This window comes from Ruditapes philippinarum, unplaced genomic scaffold (assembly GCF_026571515.1).
Source record: "Ruditapes philippinarum isolate M1 unplaced genomic scaffold, ASM2657151v2 ctg773_1_1_1_1, whole genome shotgun sequence".
NCBI lineage: Eukaryota > Metazoa > Mollusca > Bivalvia > Venerida > Veneridae > Ruditapes > Ruditapes philippinarum.
In genome coordinates this window covers 349973-377892 of record NW_026859995.1, presented here as the reverse complement: position 1 = coordinate 377892, position 27920 = coordinate 349973, and the positions used below count along the sequence as shown (strand labels likewise).

General features: G+C 32.4%; 1 protein-coding gene across 1 annotated transcript in view; it reads right to left on the bottom strand.

Moving 5' to 3' along the window:
• Nucleotides 1-1452: 1452 nt before the first annotated feature.
• The window catches only part of LOC132758562 (uncharacterized), a 223406-nt gene continuing 196938 nt past the window's right edge, over nucleotides 1453-27920 (bottom strand). The window contains exons 11-12 of the mRNA XM_060750239.1: nucleotides 3402-3458; nucleotides 1453-2559 (exon numbers count right to left, since the gene is read on the bottom strand). Coding sequence (XP_060606222.1) covers nucleotides 1817-2559; nucleotides 3402-3458 — 800 coding nt within the window. The 3' untranslated portion in view covers nucleotides 1453-1816. The remainder of the gene's footprint in view (nucleotides 2560-3401; nucleotides 3459-27920) is intronic.

The window sequence follows — 27920 nt, the reverse complement described above, 5'->3', positions numbered from 1 at the left end:
AATGACGCAATTTCTAAAAATAGAAACTATGACGCAATTTCTAAAAGTAGCAACAATGACGCAATTTCTAAAAATAGCCACAATGACGCAATTTCTAAAAATAGAAAATATGACGCAATTTCTAAAAATAGAATCAATGACGTAATTTCTAAAAATAGAAACAATGACGCAATTTCTAAAAATAGAAACAATGACGCAATTTCTAAAAATAGAAACAATGAAGCAATTTCTAAAAATAGAAACTATGACGCAATTTCTAAAAATAGAAACAATGACGCAATTTCTAAAAATAGAACCAATGAAGCAATTTCTAAAAATAGAAACTATGACGCAATTTCTAAAAATAGAAACTATGACGCAATTTCTAAAAATAGCAACAATGACGCAATTTCTAAAAATAGAAACAATGACGCAATTCTATAAATAGAAACAATGACGCAATTATTGTTGTTGTTGTAATTATACACATGTATATATATACACACACACACACACACCAATAAATATATAATTATGGTTATTTAATGCACAAATCTGAGAAAATTCAGTAATTTAACCCTCAAGGTCAAGGTCATTAAAGAGCCCAAGCAAATTTGGGTTTGATAAACAACGAGGTCTGGTCCTTAAGAATGTTCTGTTATAATATGAAGTTGATCCCTTCAATAATAGCAAAGTTACAGTCAGTTACCGCCAAAACAATGAAAATTTCAATAATTTGACCTTCAAAGACAATGTCATTAATAAGTGAAGGTCAAGGTCTTTCGGTATATTTTTTAACAATTATCTTTGAAGATTATTATGTTCAAGTTTCAAGACAATCCATTCAAAAATAACAAAGTTACAGCCAATAATAGCCAAAAAAAATGAAAATTTCAATAATTTGACCTTCAAAGTCAAGGTCATTTATGAGTGAAGGTCAAGGTCTGTCTAGTTATTTTTAAGGGATATCCCTGAAGATAATTATGTTCAAGTTTGAAGACAATCCATTCAAAAATAACAAAGTTACAGCCAATAATAGCCAAAAAAATGAAAATTTCAATAATTTGACCTTCAAAGTCAAGGTCATTTATGAGTGAAGGTCAAGGTCTGGCGGGTTATTTTTAAGGGATATCCTTGAAGATTATTATGTTCAAGTTTGAAGACAATCCATTCAAAAAAACAAAGTTACAGCCAATAACAGCATGAACAAGCAAAACTTGGACTTTTAACCTTGAAGGTCAAGGTCATTTATGGTTGAAGGTCAAGGTTAGTGTGGTCTACTGAAAGGTCTTGTCCCAAGGGTTGTTGTGGCCAAGTATGAAGACAATACACCAAGAAATAAAAAAGTTATGATCCAGGTACAAGTTTTCGGACGGGAACGGCAACGGCAACGCCGACCTGACTATAACAATACCTCTACTTTTTTTTCAAAAAAAAAAGACGAGCTAAAAACGATACAGATATCAAAGGGTAAAATATCACAACCAATGATTTATCAACGGAAATATTGATTGGATTCACACAAACAATCATGATATGTATACAACTGTGACGAAACTGCAGATGTTGATATTTGTCACTTTAGTTACGGTCGCATGGTTTAACTACCTTCTCAGATCGAATTCCCATATTCTTCGTCAAGATTTACATATTTTACAGACAGATCGTCCATACATTCAAGTGACGACTTGCTCGGAAACTGCTTGTGAACGGGAATGTTCTAGTGTTTTTAAACCATTTTAACGCATTCACATGCATGCGCATTTAAAGCTGCAAGAAAATGAAAACAGTTGAATACAATTTTGATTTAATCTTATGTTTGTGATTATGTATTTCATTATTTTGAACGAGGACTACCCGTCAATCCAATATATTTAAGAAAGTGACCAGAAGCCTGGCAGTTCAATATTCTATATATCATATCTGAATATTGATCTTGACTTCTCCCGCAAAAGTTCAGCACATCACACACAAAGTTCTGAAATGAGCTTGTATCGTGAATGTGGAAATTGTCTCCATGGTGTTTCTTCTGTATATTTTTGGAACTTTCAGTAAAATATAAGAAAACAATCTTGCATAGTCTAGTAGAGGCTACTTTTGATAATAATAGATTGTCAAGTATTTCGCCCACCATTGGCTCATATTTTTCCTCATTTGGTGGGGCACTAAGTGATTTAAAACATAAAAATATCAATATCCTATCATGGTCCCCTAACACATTATTAATCCATCTATCACGGTTACTTGTCATGTAGTGTTTATGAATACTCCGATCGTAACAACACTGACTTGTTATCCCAGCCTCTTTATCAAAGATAAATTTCAGTATTTTAGTGGCCTCATGAGTAAAGTGATCGTATGGTTTGGGAAGAAATAATATTTTCTTTTTATAAAATGGGTTCGTATCTTCCAGAAGCGCCATTGTTACACTTTTTCTGATACACCTAACAACTGGCTTTTGTTCCCGTTTGTCCTTTTCCGGTATATTTGAAAACGATGTTGAACACAATCCTCGGTTTGAAAGTTTTCTAGGCAAATATGATTCCTTTTGTTTGCTCCTTTCATCCTTTTGTGTATTTTCTGAAACGGAACGGATGAAATATGTTTCAAGTGACATATTAAAATTGAATTGAATTATATAAACTAGGCATAAAAACTTGAAAGAGATTTGTTAATACTTGGCAATCTATGAAATAAAAGCAAATCGTCACAGCAATTTAAAGTCATTACATAAGAAATATTTTATAAAATGTTTTTTTATTTTGTTTGTAAAATTTGGTGAAATATAAGAAGACCTGCGAGGTTTCGTTATATTCCGTTTTGATTTCAAATATCGTTATCTGTGTCTACGTATTCTGTGCCAGTAAGTTGCCAGTAAGTAAACACATTTAAAATGAATTACATCATAACCACCCGTCAAAGATTTGATGGAAGACTCTTAGCTTATAGTTTTCTAAACCGTACTTTGAAACGAAAATCATAACTTTGTCGTGCGTCAGTTGGCGACATTTCGATGTTTTAAATAGTTATTAAATGAAAGCATGTAATGTTATATTTGCCCTAGTGGTAGAAGAATACAAACATTTTGTACAAACTGCAATTAATGCTTAAATCAATTTTTATAATGAACTCATTTGAACAATACTCGTACATTGTACATTTCCTTCATGTTCACAATACACTGAGTACAAAATTACTTTCGGATTTGCTAAGATATAATTTCAAGAACATAACCATATGTTAATTTACAATATCAGTGCGATCAAACATATACATGTGGTGTAACCATATTTAAATGTTCAAGATATCTTACTGACTTAACTGAAAACAACAGGATCCATTTTAAAAAACGTTTGTTTCTGTATTTATGAGAACATTCAGAGCAATGTACTGTCAGTAACGAAATTATCAATACAACAAACCTTCACACGTCCTTGTCTTTAGTGGGATTTTGTCTTCCATACTTGCATTCCGAGACTCTGAAATATCGTAATAAACATTAACGTGAAATGACCACCCAAGTGTTTATTGTCAGTGAACAGGTAAAAAAAATGACTTGACATTTTGTTATAATAGTGTTCATTTTTATGTGACAAAATAATCAATAAACCACGTGACTAATGAAAATTTCAAAAATTATCATTTATAATGTATCGGTAATGCTTATTTCTTTAAAAGAATGGGCCAGTCTTTTTCATACTTTAGGTACTTTCTATATTGTATTATACACATTCTTCATTTTTAAGGCGGCTCCTTAATCATCTCTCAAGCAAAGGCATCATAACTTAAGTAACGCCTGAATAATACCATAAAATATGATAAAAAATTTGTGTTGTCTGAATCCTGAATTTTGTTAGAAGAAACATCCTACAGATTCGGTAGTTAAATTTGAAATGTAATTCGTACACTGACAAAAACATTTCATTCAGAGTTGATAATCTTTTCAAACAGCAATCCATTGTTTCGTGTAAGATGTAAGATCAATATGACGGCAGTATAAGTATCCACTATTAGAAAGAAAAAACATGTTTATCAAATTGACAGCTTCTTGAACGTATGCAGATTAAAGTAGCAAAATGAAAGCAAACAAAAAAGGTCCCCTATAACAAATGTTTAAAACTTATCGCACAAATAAGCACATCCGAAAAAAGCCCCCAATCCCCTCCCTCTTTCTGGATCCGAACATAAGCTGTAGTTGTTTCATCAGCAAACAGTTCATGTAACTCTATATATATACCATATTTATAAGGCAAGGTTACCCCTGTTTATATAGTTTAATGCAAAATTCAAAATCATTCAAACAGTTTACCTTCTTTGCTACCACGTTGAGATCGGCCATATTTGATTCGTAAGTACATTTATCAATGTACAACTAGTTAAAAGAAAACAGGTACAAATCATTTCACACAGTAAAATCTACATATTTTATAAACAATTACCTAAGCATTTTCACCAGGACAGCGGATTTGTAAGGACAAAGAAGTAAAGATTGTATAATGACAAAGACAAAGTGTCATGTCTAAGAGCAATCAAGCAATAATAACAACATAACAACAAATTTAAGATCTAGGTAGGTGTTGATTTTAATATCAGTGGTCTCAATAGCGAGGTCAAATAAAGAACAAAATAACGAATTCGGACTGAATTTGGTGGTCTTAAAAGTGGATAAGTGAGGTGGTCTTAATTTTGGGTCATGTAACTATTGACATAAAGAACAGAAAATTCCGTTCTTTTAAATTAAAAACTGGTCTCAAACGTGGGGTGGTCCTAATCCGAGGTGGTCTTTAGTAGGGATTCTACTGTAACGAAATATCATATTTCATTTATATGTTTCTTCTTCTATTAATCTATGTATTTGTGATACATCGTGTGTATATCTGTTTATGGTTTACTTGCATCTCTCGGTTTATGATAAAATATTAATTTTTCTGTTTATGATACAACATTTGTATGTCTGTAGATAATAGCATATCCACCTGTCTGTATCTGATAAAACAATCATATGTTTATGATAAAATATCCGTTCTTCTGCTGATGATAAAACATGCATAATATATCTATTTTTGATAAAACACTCATCCGCCTGTTTTTTTTTTATAAAACATATGTCTGTTACCGATAAATTTTGTGTGTCTGTTTAAAATAAAATATTAACATGCCTTCTTTTGGTTATTTTCATCGTTCTGCTGATGAAACAATGGCGATAAAGACAAACCAATATCACATGATAAGTACATTCGTAAACGCTTTCTGTTACTCTTTTTAATTATTATTTCCTTGCGAGGAAACACTCAATTAACAGTTCATGCGTTGATATATATTCAAGAAACTAAAATGAACCACAGGTATAAATGTCCATACTAAAATATTAAACATAATATTTATTTGATAGAGATTTCATTTTATGGGAAGCTTTGGTTTGTTTGTCTTCATTTGTGATAAAAAAGTATAACAACTTACATTATATACAATGTAATGAACTTTGATGTGCAATGTTGGAGTAAACATTCTACAATATGAATGTTTCTTTGCCAAGTGCTTTACAATCGAATATCAAAACACTACCTCAAGATACATGTATGAAGGTGGAGCAGCACGAATGCACTAAGACACAATTTAATTTCATGGAAAGAAAATGAGAAGGATATGTGATAAAAATAAGAAATACAGTTCGTGTCATTATACCATGACATTATATCAATGTAGTAATCAGACATAAGCTTTTTATTATTACATGCGAATGTCACACTCAAAATAAAAAATAAAAAAATCAACACGATGGATTTTGTTATAATTTTTTAGCATGTAGTGAAGTAAAATATTGATGAAATAAATATATAGGGTCAACACATAAGATAAAAGTATATAATAACTAGTTTCAGAGTAAAATTATAATAATAATAATGAAACAAATCGCACATTGCTGTATGACAGAAGTAAGAACATTTATTCGCTTAGCTGATTTCCTTTAAAACGTATATATTACGTTACATTATGATTTAAAATAATTTCATAAAAAAAAAAAAACACACACACACTGACAGACAGTCGTCTGTGTCTAAATACACAGTAAAGAATACAATAAAAATATATACGTACAGATGTGCCGAAATAATTGATAAATGCAATTCAGAAATAATATTCAAATATGTTTTGAATATTTAAATAGTCATGTCAAGTCAAGTCAAGTCAAGTGAAGTCAAGTAAAACAACAACATCTATTTCTCTTATTCCATGTACAAACAGGACACAATGAGGTGAGAAACATGAATAAAAGTATAAATGACGCTCAAACAGCAATTATTTAACATACGATAAGGTTATAACGAAAAACTATAATGGTAAATAATTTGATATTAAATGTGAGATTTGTATACTTTCAAGTATCAAGTAAGTTGAGAGCCAAAACTGTTCTATATATTGCTAAAAGACAAGAACTAAAAGAGAATGCCCACGTTACATTCAAAACTAGTGTTCCATTTTTTGTTCTATGTATTTTACCAATGTGATTCGATTGTAATAACAGTTGTCACTGGGTGGACATATAGTCAAATTATAATTGAAATTGGTAGGTTTGGTGTTTAAGAGAGGAAAATAAAATAAAATAGAAGTAAAAGTGGGAATGGAAAAGAAAATACATGCGTAGTATTAAATTGACGAATTTTGCTCAATAGTCATATTAACATTTCGTCATCTTAGTGCAATAACGTAATAAGTGCTTCAGTCTATATTTAATAGCAGTTATTGAGTTTTTGCACTAAGGTGACGATTTGTAAACATATTATTAACACAATATCATGGTGTGCGAGAAAAAGTATTGAACATAATGAATATACTATTTCAGTAAACGTGCGAAACTTTTCAAGGTATAAATGGAGAAGTCTAATGTTTATTAATAACACAAAAACATCGGGTATAGGATTACCCAAATACTCTCACTGTTATGAAGTGCGAATAGTAGATAAAGGGAGATAACAAAATCAGCTTTACATGGCAGATGGTGTTGTATTTACTTCCCTTTATTTAAGGTTAGGTAATAAGACAGTGTTTCTATAATAAGCAAGTGTTTCTATTAATATAATTTATAATGTATTTTATAGAAAAGTTTTCAGACCGGAGGAAACTGGTGGTATCCGCCTTTCTATCGTGGACCTGAACTCATCCAGACTACAACTTTGGGTAAGGAAGCTCCAGTAAGGTCTTCCTGCGATGACACGCGCCCAAGGCCGTGTCAGGTGTATTACCGACCCTTGACTTCTCAGTGGCGGTGGGGAGTCAAGAGTGCCCCAGACTTAACTTAACGATGAGCTCAATGAAAAGGTGGCGGAAGTCACAGTTCCCTCGATCTTATGTGATTTAATAAATGAATGTCGTTATCTACAATTAGCATTTAAATATCGGTAGGTTCGGTATAAATTGTTACACAAAAAAAACTTAATTCTCCATATATTCAGGAAGCATTTATACCAAAGTGTTTCACATACAGTATGTTAAATTACTATTTAGAAATTGCCAATACATGACAGAAATAAACAGAACATGAAACAATATTTTAACTTAGACAAAAAGAAGAAAACATATTTCTTTTGTATACTGTGGATAGAAATGCAAACTGTTCACAATAAAAAAAATATTAAATTTGTGCAATACAATAATTATATTATTATAATCTAATTAAAATGTCATGGTAATATGTTTATAAATAAGAAAATTAACACATATGTGACAAAGTTTAAAACTATTTCAGTAACAAAAATCATAGCCAATTTTTTCCGCATGTTAGCAACTGCTGACTTGAACTCGGAACACTTTATATAACCATTACTCAACTCTGATTTACGTATATTCACCCCGTATATCTTCTACTGAGCAACCCTCAAAAGTTATATCTCCCTAAACATTTCAACTACATTTTACTTTTAAGCATCAACCAAAATATGTTCATCCGGGCAGAGGATATACTGTATATTGCAATAAAGTACAAAATATAATTATCAATTAACGTGCACGACCTATTGTGACTCTGAATACGAATAATAAATACTGGAGAAAAAATAAGAACAACAATAACAACAAAGAAAAAGACGAAAAACAAAAGAAAAGAAAAATGAAAAATAATAAAAAACATGTTGATGTAAAAAGTGGACTTCCAAGTATAAATTGAGATCAAAGTGTAATCTGAACAGTGATTCTACGCTGAATACGCAAGACACAGGTTCGAGAAATTCGAGATGTTTAATATTGCTATGTTGTAATTTAAAACAGTAGCAACGTTTTATTTTTTTATAAATATTGACATAAATTTAACATACATCCGTTAATTGATTGCAAGTTGGTTGTGGGTAGAACACTGTGAATTTAATCTTCTTTTTTATCTTGCAATCGATTTCTGCAAAATTTATTATAGAAAATTATTTCTATAACAAGAAAGAAAAGAAAAACATATATCAGTAATCCGGTTTAAAAGTAGCATTTATATAGTAAGTTCTACCTGCATCAAGCTGTCCTACTCGCAAGATGTTCACGGATGTGATTAAAGGCTTGTTTACATCTGTGACACAGTCTCGTGAAAAGTGCAAATCTTACTTCTATGCTTATTTCGTAACTGTCAATCAATTTGTTAATGTTATAGACCCGTTGAAAGCGGTATTAAACCAAATATTGAGAAACATAAGATATAACATAAAATGCATATTTCTTTACTTTCATTCGCTGTATAGCACTGTATTTATGTATTTTAGACTACAAGCGAATCATAACTTATGTACAAACCATTGTTACTTCTTGTTGACCATATATTTTTCAAACGCAAATTTTGACTATGTATTTTGTATCATAAAGATACAAATCATATTCATTTAAAAATTGACGGTCGCAAAATATATCCTACTAATTGGTCTATACTATTCAAAATTGAAATACATGATAACATGGAAGTTTATGTTGTATCGTATGCGTATGGAAGGCGTTCGTTGCCAACATTCAAGACATGTTAACAATTTTACAAAAAAAGAAAGAAAAAAATACATGACAGTATCTTGAATATAATGCATAAACAGGTTTGCACACTTAAAAGCTTGTAGATATGTTTCTGTACCTGAGACAAGACAGATGTATATAGAACTAAAATGTAAAACTCGAATATAGAAAATAGTGCAAAAAACGCGTAACCAGTTATAGAACAACACGAATACGTTTACAAAGTAACACGTTTAATAAGCAAAAGTAGATTCACAAAGTAAAACAATTTTAAGTCATGCATGACACCCCGCCTCTTTATAACGGCGAATTTACGAACTTCTGTGGCGGATTCTTTTTGAGAGAGAGTTTATTTTATTCATTCCATAAGGTTATTCGCCAATGATGGCACTACAAGCATTCTTACAGTGTATATGCATGTACAGTACAAAGTGAGCACGATGTCAGTGCGTAATACAGCGAACAAAAATATTATTACATATTTTTTTTCCATATAATTATCCTTTTTGTCGAGAAGGTTAGGCTTAACGTATATGCAAGCTTAATATTCTTAATAATTGTATTTCATATCATTTATATTAAGAACATTTTATTACTTGAATATAAATATGTTAAGACTAGTACCATGAAAAACAACACATACACGTAGTATTATATTGCTATCTTTGTCGTAAACAGAAATGTAACTATTGCAGGAATTTAGTTCAATAATAACAATATTTATATACAGTATAACAAGAACAAATCACATTCATTGTAACTACCAGCCTTACCGAAACGAAATGCAAGACGCGTATCATGGATGATTTTGAGCATGACACATGACATTGCATAAAGTATACATTTTCCTCATGTATTTTTTCATTTAATTAACATTTTTAAGACTTAGCACATAAGTAGGTTTACAAGCAAAATAAATCTCTATTTAAAAGATTTACACACAAACGTTCGTAGTTTCTTTCTATTTGTACCATTTTCATTGGTTAATTAAATTTACCATAATCACTATAAAAATGGTAAGAAAAAGACAGCGTTCCTTTTAGATACTTTATCAATAACTCAATTCAAAATATGGTGCTATAAAATGAAAATGAAGGATTTAACCTTCAAGTAATTATTTATTTATATTGGACATAATACCTATGTGTTAATGAGTGTTATAAGTATGCCAATATTTTCTTCAATGATTCAATCCAAAATCAGATATTGGTTCAAATTTAGAATGAAATAACCCACTTAAAAATGACCATTTTTCCTCCTAAAATTTCCAAATCGCCGATATTACTTAAGAAAACACGAGGTTAAGTATTAAGTTATTGTGTAAGTTACCTTAATAATTTTAATCATTCTGTATTAAATTAATGGTAAATCAGTAATTTTCAAGTGATTTATGTACTGATAAAATTGTTAGAACAAATGCACCAAGGAAAATTTAAGAAATAATGCGGCGGGTTTTCCAAAACAGTGTTTAGGTTTAATACATGTCCATACATTTCAATAACATAAGTTCGTAGCTACTCCGTCACAGAGGGGCGGTGTGATGCATCATTTATGTCTTATTAAACATGTTAATGTGTAAACATACTCTTGTAGTTCTGCAACTTGAAACACGTTTTCTTCAACTCTATTTTCTGTATTCGAGTTTTACATTTTAGTTGTTTATACATTTATGTTTGAATATATATATATATCTAAAAGTATGCAAACTTGCATATGTATCATATGCAATGGAAGAACGAACTTGTAAATTTGTTAAATTATCCTGTTATTTCAGCTGTTAAGATATATATGTAAACATTTCTTTTTAAAGCCGGAACTATGGAACGCCGTGACTGTCTTATATTATCAATGTTTTTGCTATCTTGTGAAACGATGATATTATTTTGTCATTTAAGCATATTATCATGTGCAATTTACATCATATCTTGTCTAAAGACAATGCTGACTTGTTCAAACAGCATTTTAACTTGTCAAATAATCATTATGACATGTGCAGACAACATGTTAACTTGTCAAAGTATCATGATGATTTGTGCAACGACATGTTAACTTGTCAAAATATCATGATGACTTGTGCAAACGTCATGTTAACTTGTCAAGATTTCATGATGACATGTGCAAACAGCATGTTAACTTGTCGAAATATCGTGATGACATGCTCATAATACCTTAACAAGTTAACATGTGTTTTGCACAAGTCATCACGATTCTTTGACAAATTAACATGTTGTCTGCACAAGTCATCATGATACATTGACAAGTAAACATGGCATTTGCACAAGTCATCATGACACATTGACAAGTTAACATGCTATTCGCACATGTCATCATGAAATGTTGACAAGTTAACATGTCGCTTTCACAAGTCACCATGATACTTGGACAAGTTAGCATGTTGTTTGCACATGTTATCACGATGATCTGACAAGTTAACATACTGTTTGCACATGTCATCATGAAATTTTGACAAGTTAGCATAGCATTTGCACAAGTCATCATTATACTTGGACAAGTTAACATGTCGTTTGCACAATATATCATGATACTTGGACAAGTTAACATGCTGTATGCACATGTCATAACGATAATTCGACAAGTTAACATGCTGTTTACACATGTCATTACGGAATTTTTACATGTTAGCATGGTATTTGCACAAGTCATGATGATACTTTGACAAGTTAACAGTACGTTTCGACATGTCAGTATGATACAAGATAACATGTCATTTGCACAAGTCATCACGATTCTTTGACAAGTTCACATGTTGTCTTTACAAGTCAACATGGTTATTTAACATGTTAACATGCTGTTTGCACAAGTCATAGTGATATTTTGACAAGTTAACATGCTGTTTGCACATGTCATCACGATAATTCGACAAGTTAACATGTCGTTTTCACAAGTCATCATTAAACTTTGACAAGTAAACATGGCGTTTGCACATGTCATCATGACAGTTAACATGTTGTTTGCACAAGTCATCACGATACTTTGACAAGTAAGCATGTTGTCTGCACATGTCATCATAATAATTTGACAAGTTAACATGCTGTTTGTACAAGTAAGCATGTTCCTTTGACAAGACATGATGTAAATTGCACATGTAAACATGCTCAAACGACAAAATAATATAATCATTTCACAAGATAGCAAAAACATTAATAACATAAGACAGTCACGGCGTTCCATACGGAACCTTCAAATAAATGATTCGATAAAGAGGCATATTATTTCTTTGCATGTCACATCACTAGGCATACACATTCCATTCCCAACAGTAGCTTTTAAATAGAACAGATTACGTGTCTGGAATTTTGGCAACGAACCGAGATACACAAAACATGTTGACATTTAAATTGGCCTAGCTCTCTTTTTTCCGACATATTGTTTGTATTTGCAATTTAATCTATTGTATTTTAGTAGTTCTTCGCGGTATGTATAACCATTGGTTGCAGTGTTTCATATATTGATATTGAGTGTCAAACCCTGGCCTGCAGCTGACAGCATTTTCGTGATTAATAGAAATTTTTTACGGAAACTATCTGAAAGCAGTATGCCGCCAGATGAACCAAAGTATGTCAATAAAATCAAACTTGAGAAAAATGTAAAAATATTTTAGAAGAAGTAAAAAAGTTTCAAGAAAAAATTACAATCATGTTTTGTGCGATAAATTACAAATTTTCCAGTTTTTATAGCAATATTTCTACTGCGTTACTAACGCATTAAGAATATGTTTTGCATATTGTAACCTCTTTTCGGTAATTAACGTGGGCTGTAAGTGCCATTGATAAAGTGTTGATTGCTTCCTTTTGGTTACTTGACAATATTATGCCTAAAATACATTTTCAAAAATTTCCAGAAAAAAATCATGAATCTGGAGGCAGGCTGCTATAATACTATTATTGCCGTTGATATTCTTTACAGAATTTTGCATTGCGCATTATATGATGTGTTGTCTTGTGGCATTCGTCTCTTTAAAAAGTTGAGATAATCGAAATAAACTTATTTTAAGGTTTATCTATACTTATTTCGTACTTGATGATTAATATTTTCCGACAATAAATTCACTCTATTCATAATAACTTCTCTGTCGCTTTTGAATATATGTTTGCCAAATGTTTGAGAAAAATTACCAGGCTCCCAACGAGTTTACAGAGTTTAAAGATGAAAAAACACTTACGTTCTATAGATGACTCGTAGAAAACACACTTCATTAAAAGAAAAAGGATGATGCCAAATGCCGCAGCCAGTACCTTTAATATTGTAAAAAAAAACAGCAGATAAAACAGATACACGTACAGCACGGATTTCTGCTCTGATTGGACGTTAAATGAATGAATCCTTTATAGGTTATCCAAATAATCAGAAGGAAAATTCAAAAGACTTATCGTAAGTTCGTAACATGTTTAGGAATGTTTTTATGTTTTCATCAAGAAAGCGTATCGAACACAAAACAGTTAAATGAACATGGCCAAGAAAAACTCACAAAGACGAACACGGGATTTGTGTTTCATAAAATTGAATTATCATTACATTGTTATTGAGTAAAAGAAAAAACTATAAAGAAGGAAACAATGGCTTTTTTCTCAAGCAAATCATAGGAATGTAATTCATAACTCAAATTGAGCATCTGTAAAAAGCATAAATGTATTGACTTTCCATTGATTTATGTGTGCACAAAAACTCCACGTGTAAAAAGGAAAAGAAGTCATTTAAAGTGTAGACTTTCAACTTCTTTATCATCACATTTTTTAATCAAAATGCAATTCAACTCTTATCGAGCTACAATTGGATATTTGACCGGTGATTCATTTGTTTGAGGTATATTCTCAAGAATTGTCTCGATAAAGATTTGTTTGAATGTTGAGCTTCGTTTTGCGACAAATTTTCGAATACAATACTTTTCGTTTAAAGTCAGTTTTATGACATTTACACCGTATGCAATGCCTATGTTGAGAACATCTCCACGAAGACGAATCTGTTTTAATCAGCTCCCAATTAACGCTACGCATTAGGATCTGACGGCAGGAAGCCATCTTCAATTAACCTTTTGAAAAGCCAATCATCACCGAGCTATAACAATTTTAACATCTGGAATACAATACTTGACAATTTTGTTAACATACATGGCGTTGTCCACATAGTCGAAAGGTAAGCTGGCAAAGGAATCTAGCCCATTAAAAATTAGTAAATATATGATTTCGTATTTATTTTTCTAAACTATTTTAACATATTTCAACAATTTGTTTTACTTCCAAGGACAACGATATTTTGATACTTTGTCTTATGCCTATCTGTTAAGAACGGTTTGATTGCATGGCTAAAAAAGCTTTCTCTGTGAACGATTTATTTTTGCTACCAGGAATGAGTTTGAGTGCACGCATAGATAAACATAAAATCACGTATTTGTTATTTCCTAAACTGCTCAATGTTGAGGTCGATATGTAACTTAGTCAAAACACAACCCACCATGTGCCATTTGTGAAAATAAACTTGGCTTTTAGGTTTCGGCAACTCTTAAAAATAAAAAACAACAAAAACAAATAATTTACATGCAATTATAGCTAAAACTTCGTTTAAATTGGATAAAATAAGTAATAGAAAGAGCATTAGATTGGCGAGTGTTTTTCCCTTTTGTGGCATAGGCAAAAATAAAACCCGTTCCCTGTCGTCACAATATTAAACCCCATAAAAATTAACCAATATGGGAGCATCTGAAGATGACTTTTCTATTGTTATCTCTTTCCCCGTCTTCGCAGTAAGAGGACATTGGAAAAAATGAGCCAATGATCGAGTTAACGCACTGTGCATGTATTTGTATATTAAGCTTTAATTCTGACACGTTTCTAATAGTAAAGACTCAGAACTACGCTACATAGTATCATACAGTAGATGTAAATGATTCGATAAAAAACATTTTGACCTGCTCAGAACACAATTGAATTCACATAGATAAGAGATTGAAGTTACGTATATGTTAGTGTTCATCCGTGTTGTTCTTCGTAACAGGAGCGATAGCGTCCGCAGAAAGTTTCTTATTTCTGTAGAACAGCTACGGATGAATATTAACTTTTTTTTGCCTCATTAATATTCACTTGTTTTACGTCAACAATTACCTGAATGGTGGGTTGAAATTTGACCTTATAAATTTGCATAGTTTACGTTACTGCGCGCGAAGACGCATGCACCCTTGTGTTTCAGTAAAAATGTAGGACGTAAAGATGGAGAGCGGCAATGCGAGTTATTGAGAATATATTTTCGGACAGCATCTTTGACGATCATTGTGTATTGGAAAAACGGATGAGACACCCTCAATGACACAGCTTTTGAAAATAAATACGCAGGAGCTAATAACTGGTATGATTTATATACACTTAGTCTAATGTCACGTGATGTATTTTCCAAAAAAACAAAACATAACGTCTATTTTCACTTTCTGTGTACTGGAAAATAATAATCATAGTTACAAATTCTACTTTGTCTGCAAGTGTTGCATGTGAGCTCAAAAATGATACACTTTACGCTGATAAAGCACCAGTTTCTGCTACAATTGACAAAAATACTGAATACAGATACGTCCCAATGGCATGAGTGCAGGGCACAATAACATTGACCGACTTCGTAAGGTGAATTTCAAAACAGTAACAACTCGTTAACTCGAAGTCAATTGAACCAGTCTTAACAATTTAATTAAGATCTTGCTGAAGTATTTCGATTTTCAGTCATAATAAATCAATTTGGATTTTATTCTGAAAATATGTTCGACTTAAGCGGACATTCAACTTAAAAGAGTTCGACTTCGAGTTTTAACAGAATTCAGTATTCATTGTATATTTTATGAAATATATTTGTTCTGTAGTAAGTGGCATCTTATTTAGGAAAACAAATGCATTACCGGTTTAACGAATGTATGATAAAATTGAAACTTTCTTTCTTTAAAATTTTAAAACAACTGCCTAAAATAAAAAAATAACAATCTGACAACAGACGATGAGGCGGCTCTGGTAATAAATGTGCCCGTTTAGTGAAACAAAAGTCATTGTGAAAAGAGAAGGGAAGAAAATGATTATTGAGGTGTAAATTTAATAAATTCTACAAAAAGATCATTGTAGTAAATGTCAGTTTTTGTTAATGTAACTTAAGGATTTATAGTGTAATACTGTTAACTTTTCATTTATTTTCTAAAAGTCAGTGTTAAAAAGTAAATCTGTTATTTAAAGAATTGTTGTCATAGATGATTTTATCAATACGGGATTAATAAGGGTTTTCGTTTAAAGGTAAGGCCTTTATATGTTTATTGACATTTTGTGTTGGTTTTTACATGTGCATTATCTTTTTTCGTGAATTCTGAACTGCATGTATATCCTCTATCCATAAATACAAATTTAATGCAGGTTGACCTTTTGACGTCATTTCAACTTAATTGATATTGGAAAATGCTCCACGAAAGTGCATGCGCAAATTTATGCAACTGACTATTTTTAAGAACGCATTACTATGAAGCACTATGAAAAATAGAAGACTATGAACAAAATAAATTTCATATAAAATCGACTTTTGTTCTTCTTTGAAAATTAACACAAATTATTTTTACGAAATACGGCGTTTTCATTGAATGACAAATAAAGTTTGACACTAAAAAAGTACAATCATATTTCCAATCCAATTAAATAACTATGATCAGTATGTGCATTATAAAATGTTCTAATAATTTTCTGTTTTCAAATAGGAAATAGTCAGTATTAGCTTTGGCTAGAAATATAATTCTACCACGTCATTTGCTATTGACATGTTTTTGGTTATCAATCTCATTGAAAATACAGGTGCAATGTGGAAATATATTTTCTTTAACATAAAATATAATGTCAGAGCCAGATTCAGGTCCCCAGGTACAATTTCTGAATACGAGCTGGCAATTGGCCTAAATCTTGACTTACACAATACAATATACGCAATATATGACGGCCCTTTCAGTCAGACTTCGGAAACAAACAGTTATGTGAGGTTAGGCAATTTTAAATTACATAAGCTTATTATTTGATGATAAAATTATAAAGCTACTGATGCATTACTAGCACCATGGATAATTACCTTATTTATTGTTCAATTACCACATAAATTAATTGAGGTCAATATCACATGTGCACATGCATAATTTTGGAAATCATAGATGGATGATATTTAAACAAACACTGATTGTCATGCCCCAATACTTAAGAAACTGTTTACAAATAACATTGTTAAGCTAAGCACACATATAAATTGTATTCATCCTCACTTCTTCTTTATACAATCGTCATGTAAAATACATTTTTATGTTGAAAATGTTCTAACTTTTCTTACACATGGCGGTTATTTTATCATACTTCCTGTCTAGTTCTATTTATAATCTCAACTCGAGTTCAGATTGATATAGCTGTTTTCTGATGCAAAGTTGATGAACATATTTTTTTTACATTTTTTACTTATTTGAATTGAATAATTGTTCGAATAATGAAATATTATGACATACTCATTTCATAATTTATACCACCTCGAACCACCTAATTTGCATACCAAAATAGTCTGGTACTAATTTGCATACGAAAAGTTTATACCGGCGTTCGTATTCCATAATGCCTCTGTCCATATTGTAGTAAAGACGTAGAATTCCGGTCTCTTAAAATCGTTGTAAGATTTTAATTAAAGATAAATTTTGATAAATTCTTTACTGAAAAAGGTTTCTTGAAATTTATAATTTTAAACTTATTACCGGAAGTGCAGTATTGATAACGATTTTGTTTAGAAACTCTCAAATATCTGACTTTTTTGGGCATATTACATCAGCATTGTGGATTTTCGACGGTACTTTTAGTACTAGAATATTGTATCTGATCTCGATTTAGTATAGATATTTTACATTGATACTATTTATTTATTCTGAAATCATTACATTCAATTAATATTTATTTATACATTTGTTCTGAATCCGACCCAGATTTATTACATTACAGCAGTAAATCATAACTTAAACCGAAAGGAATGACTTTGTCCTTAATTTAAGTTAGTTTGCATGTGTAATAATTAAATTGGCCGCTTCCAGGCTTGTTGTTTACATTACTTATGCTCTTATTCATATTTTTTTCAACCGAGTATAAATCATTTACTAGCTAAGTCTTTCATCTTACTTATACTACACTATAGCAAAACAAATAAACAATTTATATGCAAGGCTAAGAGCGATTGTTCCAGCGTCGAATTTTAAAGTACGGGGCAACTGACGCTATTAACTAAAACGGAACTGAATTACAATCCTAGATTTTTAGAAACACTGAGAATCGAAAAATTCTCTTTTATGACATAACTGTCCTTCGCATGCTCACTTTTCCATCTCCCGTGCTTTTTAAAAAGCCTATTAAATACATTGTTAACAGCGTTGGCGGTAGCGCCACCGCGTCTTAAACTGTGATTCCCATATGCATTAGGGTTTAAGCCTACTTCGACAAGTATCTCGCGATACAGTTCCCTAACTCGAGTATAACACGAGCAGCCTCCTGTCTTTAATCTAAAAGAGTAAGTTTTCTTACATGATGATAAAGACCGAAAAACATGCTCTTCACTATCGTTTGGTAAATCAGCCTTTGAAAAAGTTGGAATGCCGTATATGGACTTGTAACGCCAGTTGAATATGAAAGAACAACTGAGAACCACGACTTAACTGATCAGTTTTACTAGATCGTATGTACAACTTATTATGGAATGTAACATTTGTTCATCTTAAAGTTAACAGTTCTCCAATCTTCAAAAATCCTAAAAACTCTTTGTTTTTTAAATGATATAAAGACCAATTATATTTGTCATGTAATAAAAAAAATATTTCCGATAATTTCTGCAGAAATAGGTTTTTTTATTTTAAATTGGAGCGCTTCAAAGTTTCTTGGCGGCATTAAAGATAAAACGGACAGTTTTTGAATCAGATACCATTTATAACTGTAAAACACAGCCTCTTTAACAGATGCCGAAGTACCGTTTTGTATGAGATTTGTCAGGGCTAAAGCTACATGAAAATAATTTAATTGAAAAATAGAACTATTATCATTATCTTTGCACCATTTTATTCACTTTTTAAACTGTACGTCACATGATTTCCATCTATTTAAAGATCTACTTTGCAAAATAATGTTTGGCATTTTTCTTGCTAAATGACAAAGTACATCGTTGTTAGCAATAATTCTTTCCATACGTTTCCAAACACACAAACTGAAAACAGCTGTAACGGAGGAAAATACCAGAAACTACCACTTTAGGCTTAAACGAACAGACCAAACGCTGTTCACAAAATCGAAAAATAGATACACGTGAAATTACGTACATCAAAAATAAAAAAATAATAATAACACAATAACATAAATACAATGATAGCAAAATATAAAAACAAAATTACTGAAACAATAAAGCTATTGCTTTTCAAGCCTTTTTTATTTTGCTGCACAAAAGCATATGTCCTGACCCTTCCGGGTATACTTGGGCCCTTCCGGCCAGACTTAGGCCCTTCCGGCCAGACTTGGGTCTTTCCGACCGTTTTTTTTTTCATGAAACTATATAGTTCTACCGGTAATACTTAACTATAAATTAACGTGGCAATTATTGTTATGATTTTGCATCAAGTTTAACTGCAAAAACAGATCCCTTAAACTTCCTAGAACCAACAGAGATCTTTGGTTTTTACCATGAACATAAATATTTCTGTCACAAAATTTTAAGACATCCTTAAGATAGTTTTTTCATGTCAAACTGTTATCTTCAAATAATAAAGGCCAGTAAGACTGTCACCTTGGTACAATCAGGACACCCATAGTTTTTCACTTTGTTAAGTGTTTAACTGTTTTGCATAGTAAACTGATGGGCGGCACTAACCAATAATTTTCCCCTGACAGTTCTGAGTGAAATCGTCGGTCGCTTCACACTCGGGGTTCAAAATTTAGAATAAAATCTTATTGTCTTTCTGTTCTCACGATTAGCAAGTCTGTATATTATAAAGGGACCCTACAAACCACTGAAAAAGCCGAAAAAGTCAAACGAAACACCCCAGTCATCTGCATAAATTAATCTGAATAACTGAATAATCAGCATTTACATTTTGGTCGCATTGTATCCATACTATAGATAAACGTATAGAACTCTCTCTGCTTAAATTGAATATGGATAGAGCAAGGGAATGTACCTGCAAGTTCCCGCTACCTGCGCGAATGATTGATTTGAACTTTTTACAGTCTGTGAACCACTGTACAGTTTTGTTACGTAAGAATTTGGAAAGAGATTTTAAGCCCAATTCTATACAATTTAGCTCCCGCCATGAAGAACTCTGTAAAGATTCTATGTTAGTCCAAGCCCTATAAAAATAGACTGATCAAAGTTCGGGGTATAAGCTAAAAATGCAACGGCACTTGTGTCAGAGTACACGTGAACCGGATAAGACTAACCTGATTGCACTGAAACATATTACGCTTATTCAAAACGGCTATGTTCCGTAACAAAAAATTAAGTTCTCTAAATACGGCACTGTCAAAAGACATTTTGAAAACTGAGTCTCATTTAATACATCTATTTATCTGTGCGTGAAGCGTCCTTGTCATTAAGCGTTCTAATTCACCAAGAACGTAGTGCATTGATGCAATTATACATGTGACCTTATCAATTTTACGGGCTGTAACTTTTGCTTGTTTGTTTGTGCGATCGGTTATTTCCCCTTTTAATACATTAACTTGACTTTCTGTTACAAACAGAAGGCCAGACCTGAGGTTAAAAATGTGACCAAGCCAAGATATTTGGTGAACTGGAATTCATATACTTTTTTTCAGAATTGTCTAGAAATCTCGACTTTCTTAATGTTAACCTTACAAAATCTGATTTTTCCATAGCTTTGTTATAACAGTCCGCTACATACCAACCATCATCTAAATGTACTATGATTTGAATTTTGCTCGTACGCCAGTATTTAATCAACTCTCTTAGAACCTTTGTAGAAATAAAACCAGCAGTCGATAAACCAAAAGGTGAAACAAAGAAGACAAAGTATCTAAGCTTTCCGTTACTAGGCACGGAAAAACACAAACATGACTGACATTTGGAAGTTGGTGGTTACCAGAAGTAAAGTCAAATTTAAACATAAATCCGTTTTCGACATACTAGTCTACGCCCAGTTTAATATCATCAAATCGCATCTTTCCATATAACCTTACGTGTCTTAGATCAAGAATTAATATTTTCTTCCCTGACATATTGATTACCACAGTAGAATAGTTAATTACTAACGGTTTAAAGAACACCTCTATAACCCGACCAGACATGACAAGCGCTGTAACAGCCGCAAAATCGAAAGTCATGTTAACTCAAGCGGACTCATTGTTTTTTAGAGGCACAGACCCAGGAGTTTGTCTGGAAGAAATATCATATCCGTTGAAAATAACATCTTTGGTTGTTTTGTTACAACCTGTATCATTCGAAAACGAGGCATGTGATTTTAAACGACCTTTTATGAAATATTTGGCATGAAAGTTGACTCAGTATAATCAAAGAAAGTTATTGTGCGCATAGTACGTACTGATAAATAAATAATATGAAAAGACACACTTAATTTGTAAACACGTGATATCGACACGCTCCTGTTCATTGCTTCTTGGCGTTGATTGTATCTGACACGGCTCTTGTGACTTCATCGTGGCGACAGTTGGCTCTGAAGGGCTTGAATTTCCCGCAGGCAAAACATCGATCTGTTAGTCGAGCTACGGAGACGCCCTGTTGTCTGGAATAGAGGCCATGGAATGGTGTTGAGGGACGAAAATTGATGCTTGGAGGAAATGCTGTGTACGGAACAAACCAGTTACCATTTATGAACTTTCTGTTCGATTTTTTGTGCTTCATTGCGCTGTTTGATAATGGACGTAGCTGCCTTCTCAGCTTTTTGAATTCTCTTTGAATCCTCATCATCACTGGCTTAATCGTCTTGATCATATTCGTGGATTGTCAACCAACCACCTAGCGACTTGTCTGCTTGTTTTATCAGTTTATCGGGCGTTCAATACTTTTCTAAGCAGTCTCACACAACTTGAGCGCCTCACTGTGTTCAATCAGTCCGCTTTTATGAACAATGCAATCCAACAGCTCACAGTTATGATCCAACTGAATCTGATTCCCTTTCTTTTCCAAAACAGTGGATTTGTGAGTTTTAGCAACGCTTTCTTTGCATATCTCTGTCTAAAAATCTGCAAAAATACGATTTTATTTCATCTAAACTATCTGTGTTCATTCTGGAATTCAAGTGAAAATTTAAGATAAAACTCGTCTGAACAGCCGAAAACAAATCCTCGAATGAGTATGTACACACCTATAGTACATGTATATTTATCATACTTTTTACGTGCATATCCCCGCCAAAATCAAACAGGCGACATTCATATACAAGTTCAACCATGTAAATGGTAAGTTGCCAGGCAACGTGTGTAAATACATCAATAAACTGTTTATTCCTTAGTTGTATCCTTTGTGTTTAATATACTGATTAACTTTATTTGAATTGCTGATGTAGTACCTCAGCAGCCTAAAAATATCCACTAAAACAACCTGTCAATTTAATCTGAATATGAATAAACCCGGGTTGAGAGATTAAAACATGTGAAAAATCCAGAGAGAGTACAAACACACATACAAACAACATAACAAGACAGTGGGGGGTACAGAAAATGGTGGCAGCGGTGCTTGAACCAAGTACCTCCGAAAACTTGTGACTATAACATGGTACTCCTTCAAGAGATAGACTGTTACATTTGATATGTTAACGTAACGTATATTTATACAGTATTGTAGAATTTTCAGTTCATTTTGGCATGTATAAACAAGTAGAAGTGATATCTTTTAGTTTGTTGTTCAATAGTACAAAGCAAATACCACCAGTGTGATAAGCCGTTCCAGGTTGTATTAATTTAAAGCCAATTCCAGGCTTTGGTAATTTTGTGTTTAAATTTACCATTCATTATTACCACAATTATGTGTATGTGTCAATTGCCAATTACAGAATATATTGTTTAAATGTATTAAGTAATAATATCACTTTAACGAAGCCTTAGTTTAAAGTATGGAATTTTCACTCGACCAAGCTGACAATTCAAATACATATACTGACCAGTCTACCAGTGACCACCCAATGATAACTTTTACCATTTACCAATTTACATGTCCAGTAGAACAACCTCGATAACAACAACAACACATACCATCGGTACTACTATACCTGCTGTGGGAACAGAGGCATCATGAAACACATGGTCTGCAGGTTCTGGTGATTTGGCTGGAGTCGCCAGAGTGGGAACTGGGAGAAATGACCAGTTGGTACTCGGAACACTTTCCGGGGATGTGACCTGGCTCAGGCGTTTATGGGCAAATAAATGAGTTTCAGATAAACAGGCAATAATAAAGCCTGGCAGGTATTACACCGGGCTCAGTGGAGAAGCGAGGACTTCAAGGGACTTCAATGGTCAGGGATAAAGCCTGGCAATGTGGAACTGATTGGGTGGGAGTACACAGATATATTTCTGAAAATAGATATGATGTATACAGAATTGTTCCAATAATAAGGACCTTGATCGGTGATATAATAGACCAGTGTCGGGTACCTAGGGATTTAACCGACAGGGAAAGGAAGCCGAAAAGTGGGAATAATTGCTCTGATTATACAGATCTGGCCCATTGGGTGACTCTTGATATTCGAGTATGGAACCGTGGGCTTTAGGGACAAGCAGATACTGGTATATTGGGCCCTCCATGCCCGATGAGTGGTTTAGACCTGAAAGATCTGGTAAGATTTATGGGGTTATGGAGATGTTTGAAGACAATTGACTGCAGACAGACATACCATGTATACCAGTTCCACTATCAAGACCAGTACCAGCATCATCAGACATTCTAAGCTTAAAACTGTTGACATATGATGGCACAACAAAACTAACAAACTAACTAACAATTTATGTTGCGAAGTTAAGATCCACAATCCGTAGACGTAACGAATCACTTGATGACCTAACCAATATTATACTGTTATATAATATCAAAAAGATGGCTCGATTAGCTTACCCAGATTAATGTATGAAATGTAGAGAGGAGATGACATTATAATGCTTTGCTGAAGCCATAAATGATGACCAGTTACCAAGAGATTTAATTGTAGGTGGTGCGAAAACAATATCAGAAGCACATATGTTAGCCACTGAAGCAGATCTGAGTTATTCTAGGAAACTCCATTCTTATTCTAGAATGATTCAAAACAAATCAAATAATGTCATTTTAAGAAGCATATAGGAATAAAAGAAGGTACTGAAAACCAAGCTTTACACAGAAATGACATAAATAAAGATATTGCTGAAGAGAAAACTTCTTTTCAGGACATTCAGCTAGAAACATCCTGAAAAAAAAGAAATGAAGATTAGCAGATGTTTGTTGTTATTGTAATGAACCAAACCATATCAAAATTGATTGCCCTTTATTTATAGAGTTTGAAAATCTACCAAATAAGAAGAAGCACAAAACACAATACAACAGTACAAAGTAATTAATTAGACAAAATAACCACCAAGGAAATATATAGACTTATGACTTACAAATTGATATAAATAGGTTCAAATTTGATCATGACATTTTATTATAGCAGACATTGTTGTTTCATACAAATGAGTTTGGGTTTATATACATTTACACAATTTGACCTTGTCAATGGCAACAGATGAATATCAATATTAGGAACAGATACTTAAATAAATAACCTATACTTCATAAAATCCAAGAAAAAGAAACAAATTGCCTTCTACTAATGAAACAATTATAATGGGAACTTTTGGCATAGCAACTCTTTAACCCAAATTTATGAAGAAAGATTGTTTTATGGGGGTGTTATTGTGGAAACGGTTTTGATAAATTTTAAAGCAGACTTTAATGAAATACCTATTAGACTTAGAAATCTGAATAAAAAACCTTAAACCATTTATGTACACATGATTATAGCTACATATACTTTAGTAACCCCAGTTGAATAGACCAAGATAGAAAATCACGTAACCTTAGAATGAACCTTTCCTTCCAGACCATTTGAAGCCAGTTATGGATAAATGTAGAAGTAACCTTAGCCTAGAAGAACAGAACCGAGCAGACAATTATAATACCAGTATCAACATATCTTTAAGCAAATGTAAATGCGAATTACAAACCTTATAAAACATAAAAAAATTAACATTGGGCTGGCACCACCTATTAAACAACAACTCAGCAGACTTTTTCAAAAGAATAATATTAACAAAGAGGTTGCCATGATGTATGATGCCGAGCTTATTGAACAAAGTAATGGACCGTGGAAAGCAACTTCTGTACCAGTACGCAAGCCCGATAACTCCACAGGCCATATATTCTCGCAAATTAAACGCAGTTACACTAAAAGACGGTTTTCCATTACCTTATATTCAAAATTCTCTAGACTGCCTTACCAAGCAAAATTTTACTGTTCTTTAGATTGTTCTCCAGGTTTTCACCAAGTTCAAATGGACCCTTATGACATGGATAAACAGTTTTGTATGCCATACAATGATATTATCACTTCAAAGGTCTCCGTTTTGGACTTACCAATAATTTAGCTGCTTTCCAGAGACTTATGAAATATATTGTGTCTGGTCTTCAATATAAAAGTTTACTTATTTATTTTGATGACACATTCAAATTTCCCGAAGTTAATCAGAAGACTAGAAAAAGGCAAATCTCAAATGGATGCCGAAAAAATCCCATTAGAATTTCTAGGGCACATTGTTAGCAAAATGGTATATTTTAGAAAATGCCATGACCTGGCACGAAAACAAATGTTAACTGTAGCAAAATAACAAAAACATGACATTGATCCCGTTTAAATTTAAATTCTTATCAAAAAAATTACTTCGTTGGTGCTAAAGTCTTTGCTGGGAATAAAGAAATCAGTCCAATACTTTGTTTAAGATAGGTAAGACCCTACAGAGTAGATAAAATCATCTTTTCTATTATTGACAATGAAGAATGTTCAGACTGGTCAAGAAATAAACGTTTATCATTATTGATTATAGATTATGTTGATGTATATAGTTAATGTTAGTTATGACATTATAAAAACAAGAGCCCGATTTGAACCGGGTGATGCTCACCGAATAGGTTTTGGACATAAAAAAAAAAACAAAAAAAAAACAAAAACAACATTTCTTGTAGTTTCAGAGTATGTCCATGGACAAAGTTCATATGCAATTATTAAAAAATTAGGCAATTAAAGGTAACTGTTCTTTGCAGTGGACTTTTTTCATCAACGAGATCTATCTACCGACTTAGTTTCTTGTTTAAACCTCACAAAATTCACAGTAATGCCCGGACAAAGTTCACATTGAAAAATTTGAAACAAAAGGCAATAACCTCAAAAATAGGCACGGCAGAGTTACGGTTTTTTGAACTGCACTTCTATTTATTGAGATCTATCTACCAACAAAATGTTATGTTCATATCTCTTATAGTTTCTGAGTTATGTCCCAGACAATGTTCAAATGAAAAAGGAACAAAGGGCAATAACTCCAGAAAAGGCAAGGCAGGGTAATGTTTCTTCTGCACTGCTCATCTACTCAATAAGATCTATCTACCTACAACGTGTCTTGTTCATATCTCTCATACTTTCAGAACTTTTTCCTGGACAATGGTCAAAGTTTAAAAATGAACAAAGGGCAATAATCAAAAATAGGCAATGTAGAGTAACGGTTCTTCCGTATTGCACTTCTATTAAGTGAGATCTAACCACTTTCAAAGTTCCTTGTTGATACCTAGCATTGTTTCCGTGTTATGTCCCGGACAAAGTGTGAAAATGAACAAAGGGTAATAACTCCAAAATTAGGCAAGGCAAAGTTACAGTTATTGTGGATTGCTTATCTTCTCAATTTGAGCTACCTACTAACAAAGCTACATGTTAATATTTCTTACAGTTTTAGAGTTATGTCCCGGATTAGGTTGTTTTCTTAAAGGGTGAATAATTCAAAAACGGGACACGACAGAGTTATTCCTGTTTTGCACTGCCCTTTTACCTAATAAGATATATCTATCCACATAATTTCATGTAGATATTTCGTAGAATTTTAGAGTTACGTCCCGGACAAAGTTCAAAGTGTAAAAATAAACAAAGAGAAATTACTCCAAAAATAACCAACTTGAAGGCAGATTTACGGTTATTGTGCATTGCTTATTCATGTTGATATCCTTTACAGTTTTAGAGTTATGTCCCGAATAAGAGTATTCTAAAAGGGATGATGATTCAAAAACAGTGCAAAGAAAATAAATGGTTGACACTGCACTCCGCCACAATGCCCTCTACTGTGTGAAATTCCAACAAATTACTTTAAGGTTTTTCAAGTTACTGTATTCCTAGAAAAGATTTTGCGCATTTTAAGTTAGCGCTTTTCGCGGTAGGCATGATTACGCGAATATTTATAGCCGCGAATGTGTCACTTATAACAAATCCGCGAACATTTCTAGTTTCAACCAAATAAAAACATAAACGTTCCGAATATTTATTATAATCGACTTACGCAATAACATATAAACACAGGTGCTATAGAAATGTGTAAAGAATTATGTAAAGTCCATCTCCTTACTAAACCACCACATATCCATATTTACATTTCAATATACCTATAATGCACATAACAAAACAAACAAAAAACATGAAAAATTATTAGTAGTTATCATGCTTATTCACACGTTATTTTCTAGTCACAGTGTATACAAAGCATTTACAGTTTGCGTATATAAAATGACTTGGATTTTATTTGCCTGGAGTAGGTGTAATCCTTTGTTTAAAGTACAATATCTTCATTGATAAACAGCTGTTATGATGTTATAATGAAAACGATGTACAGTCCAATACTTTTAAAGTAGCAAAA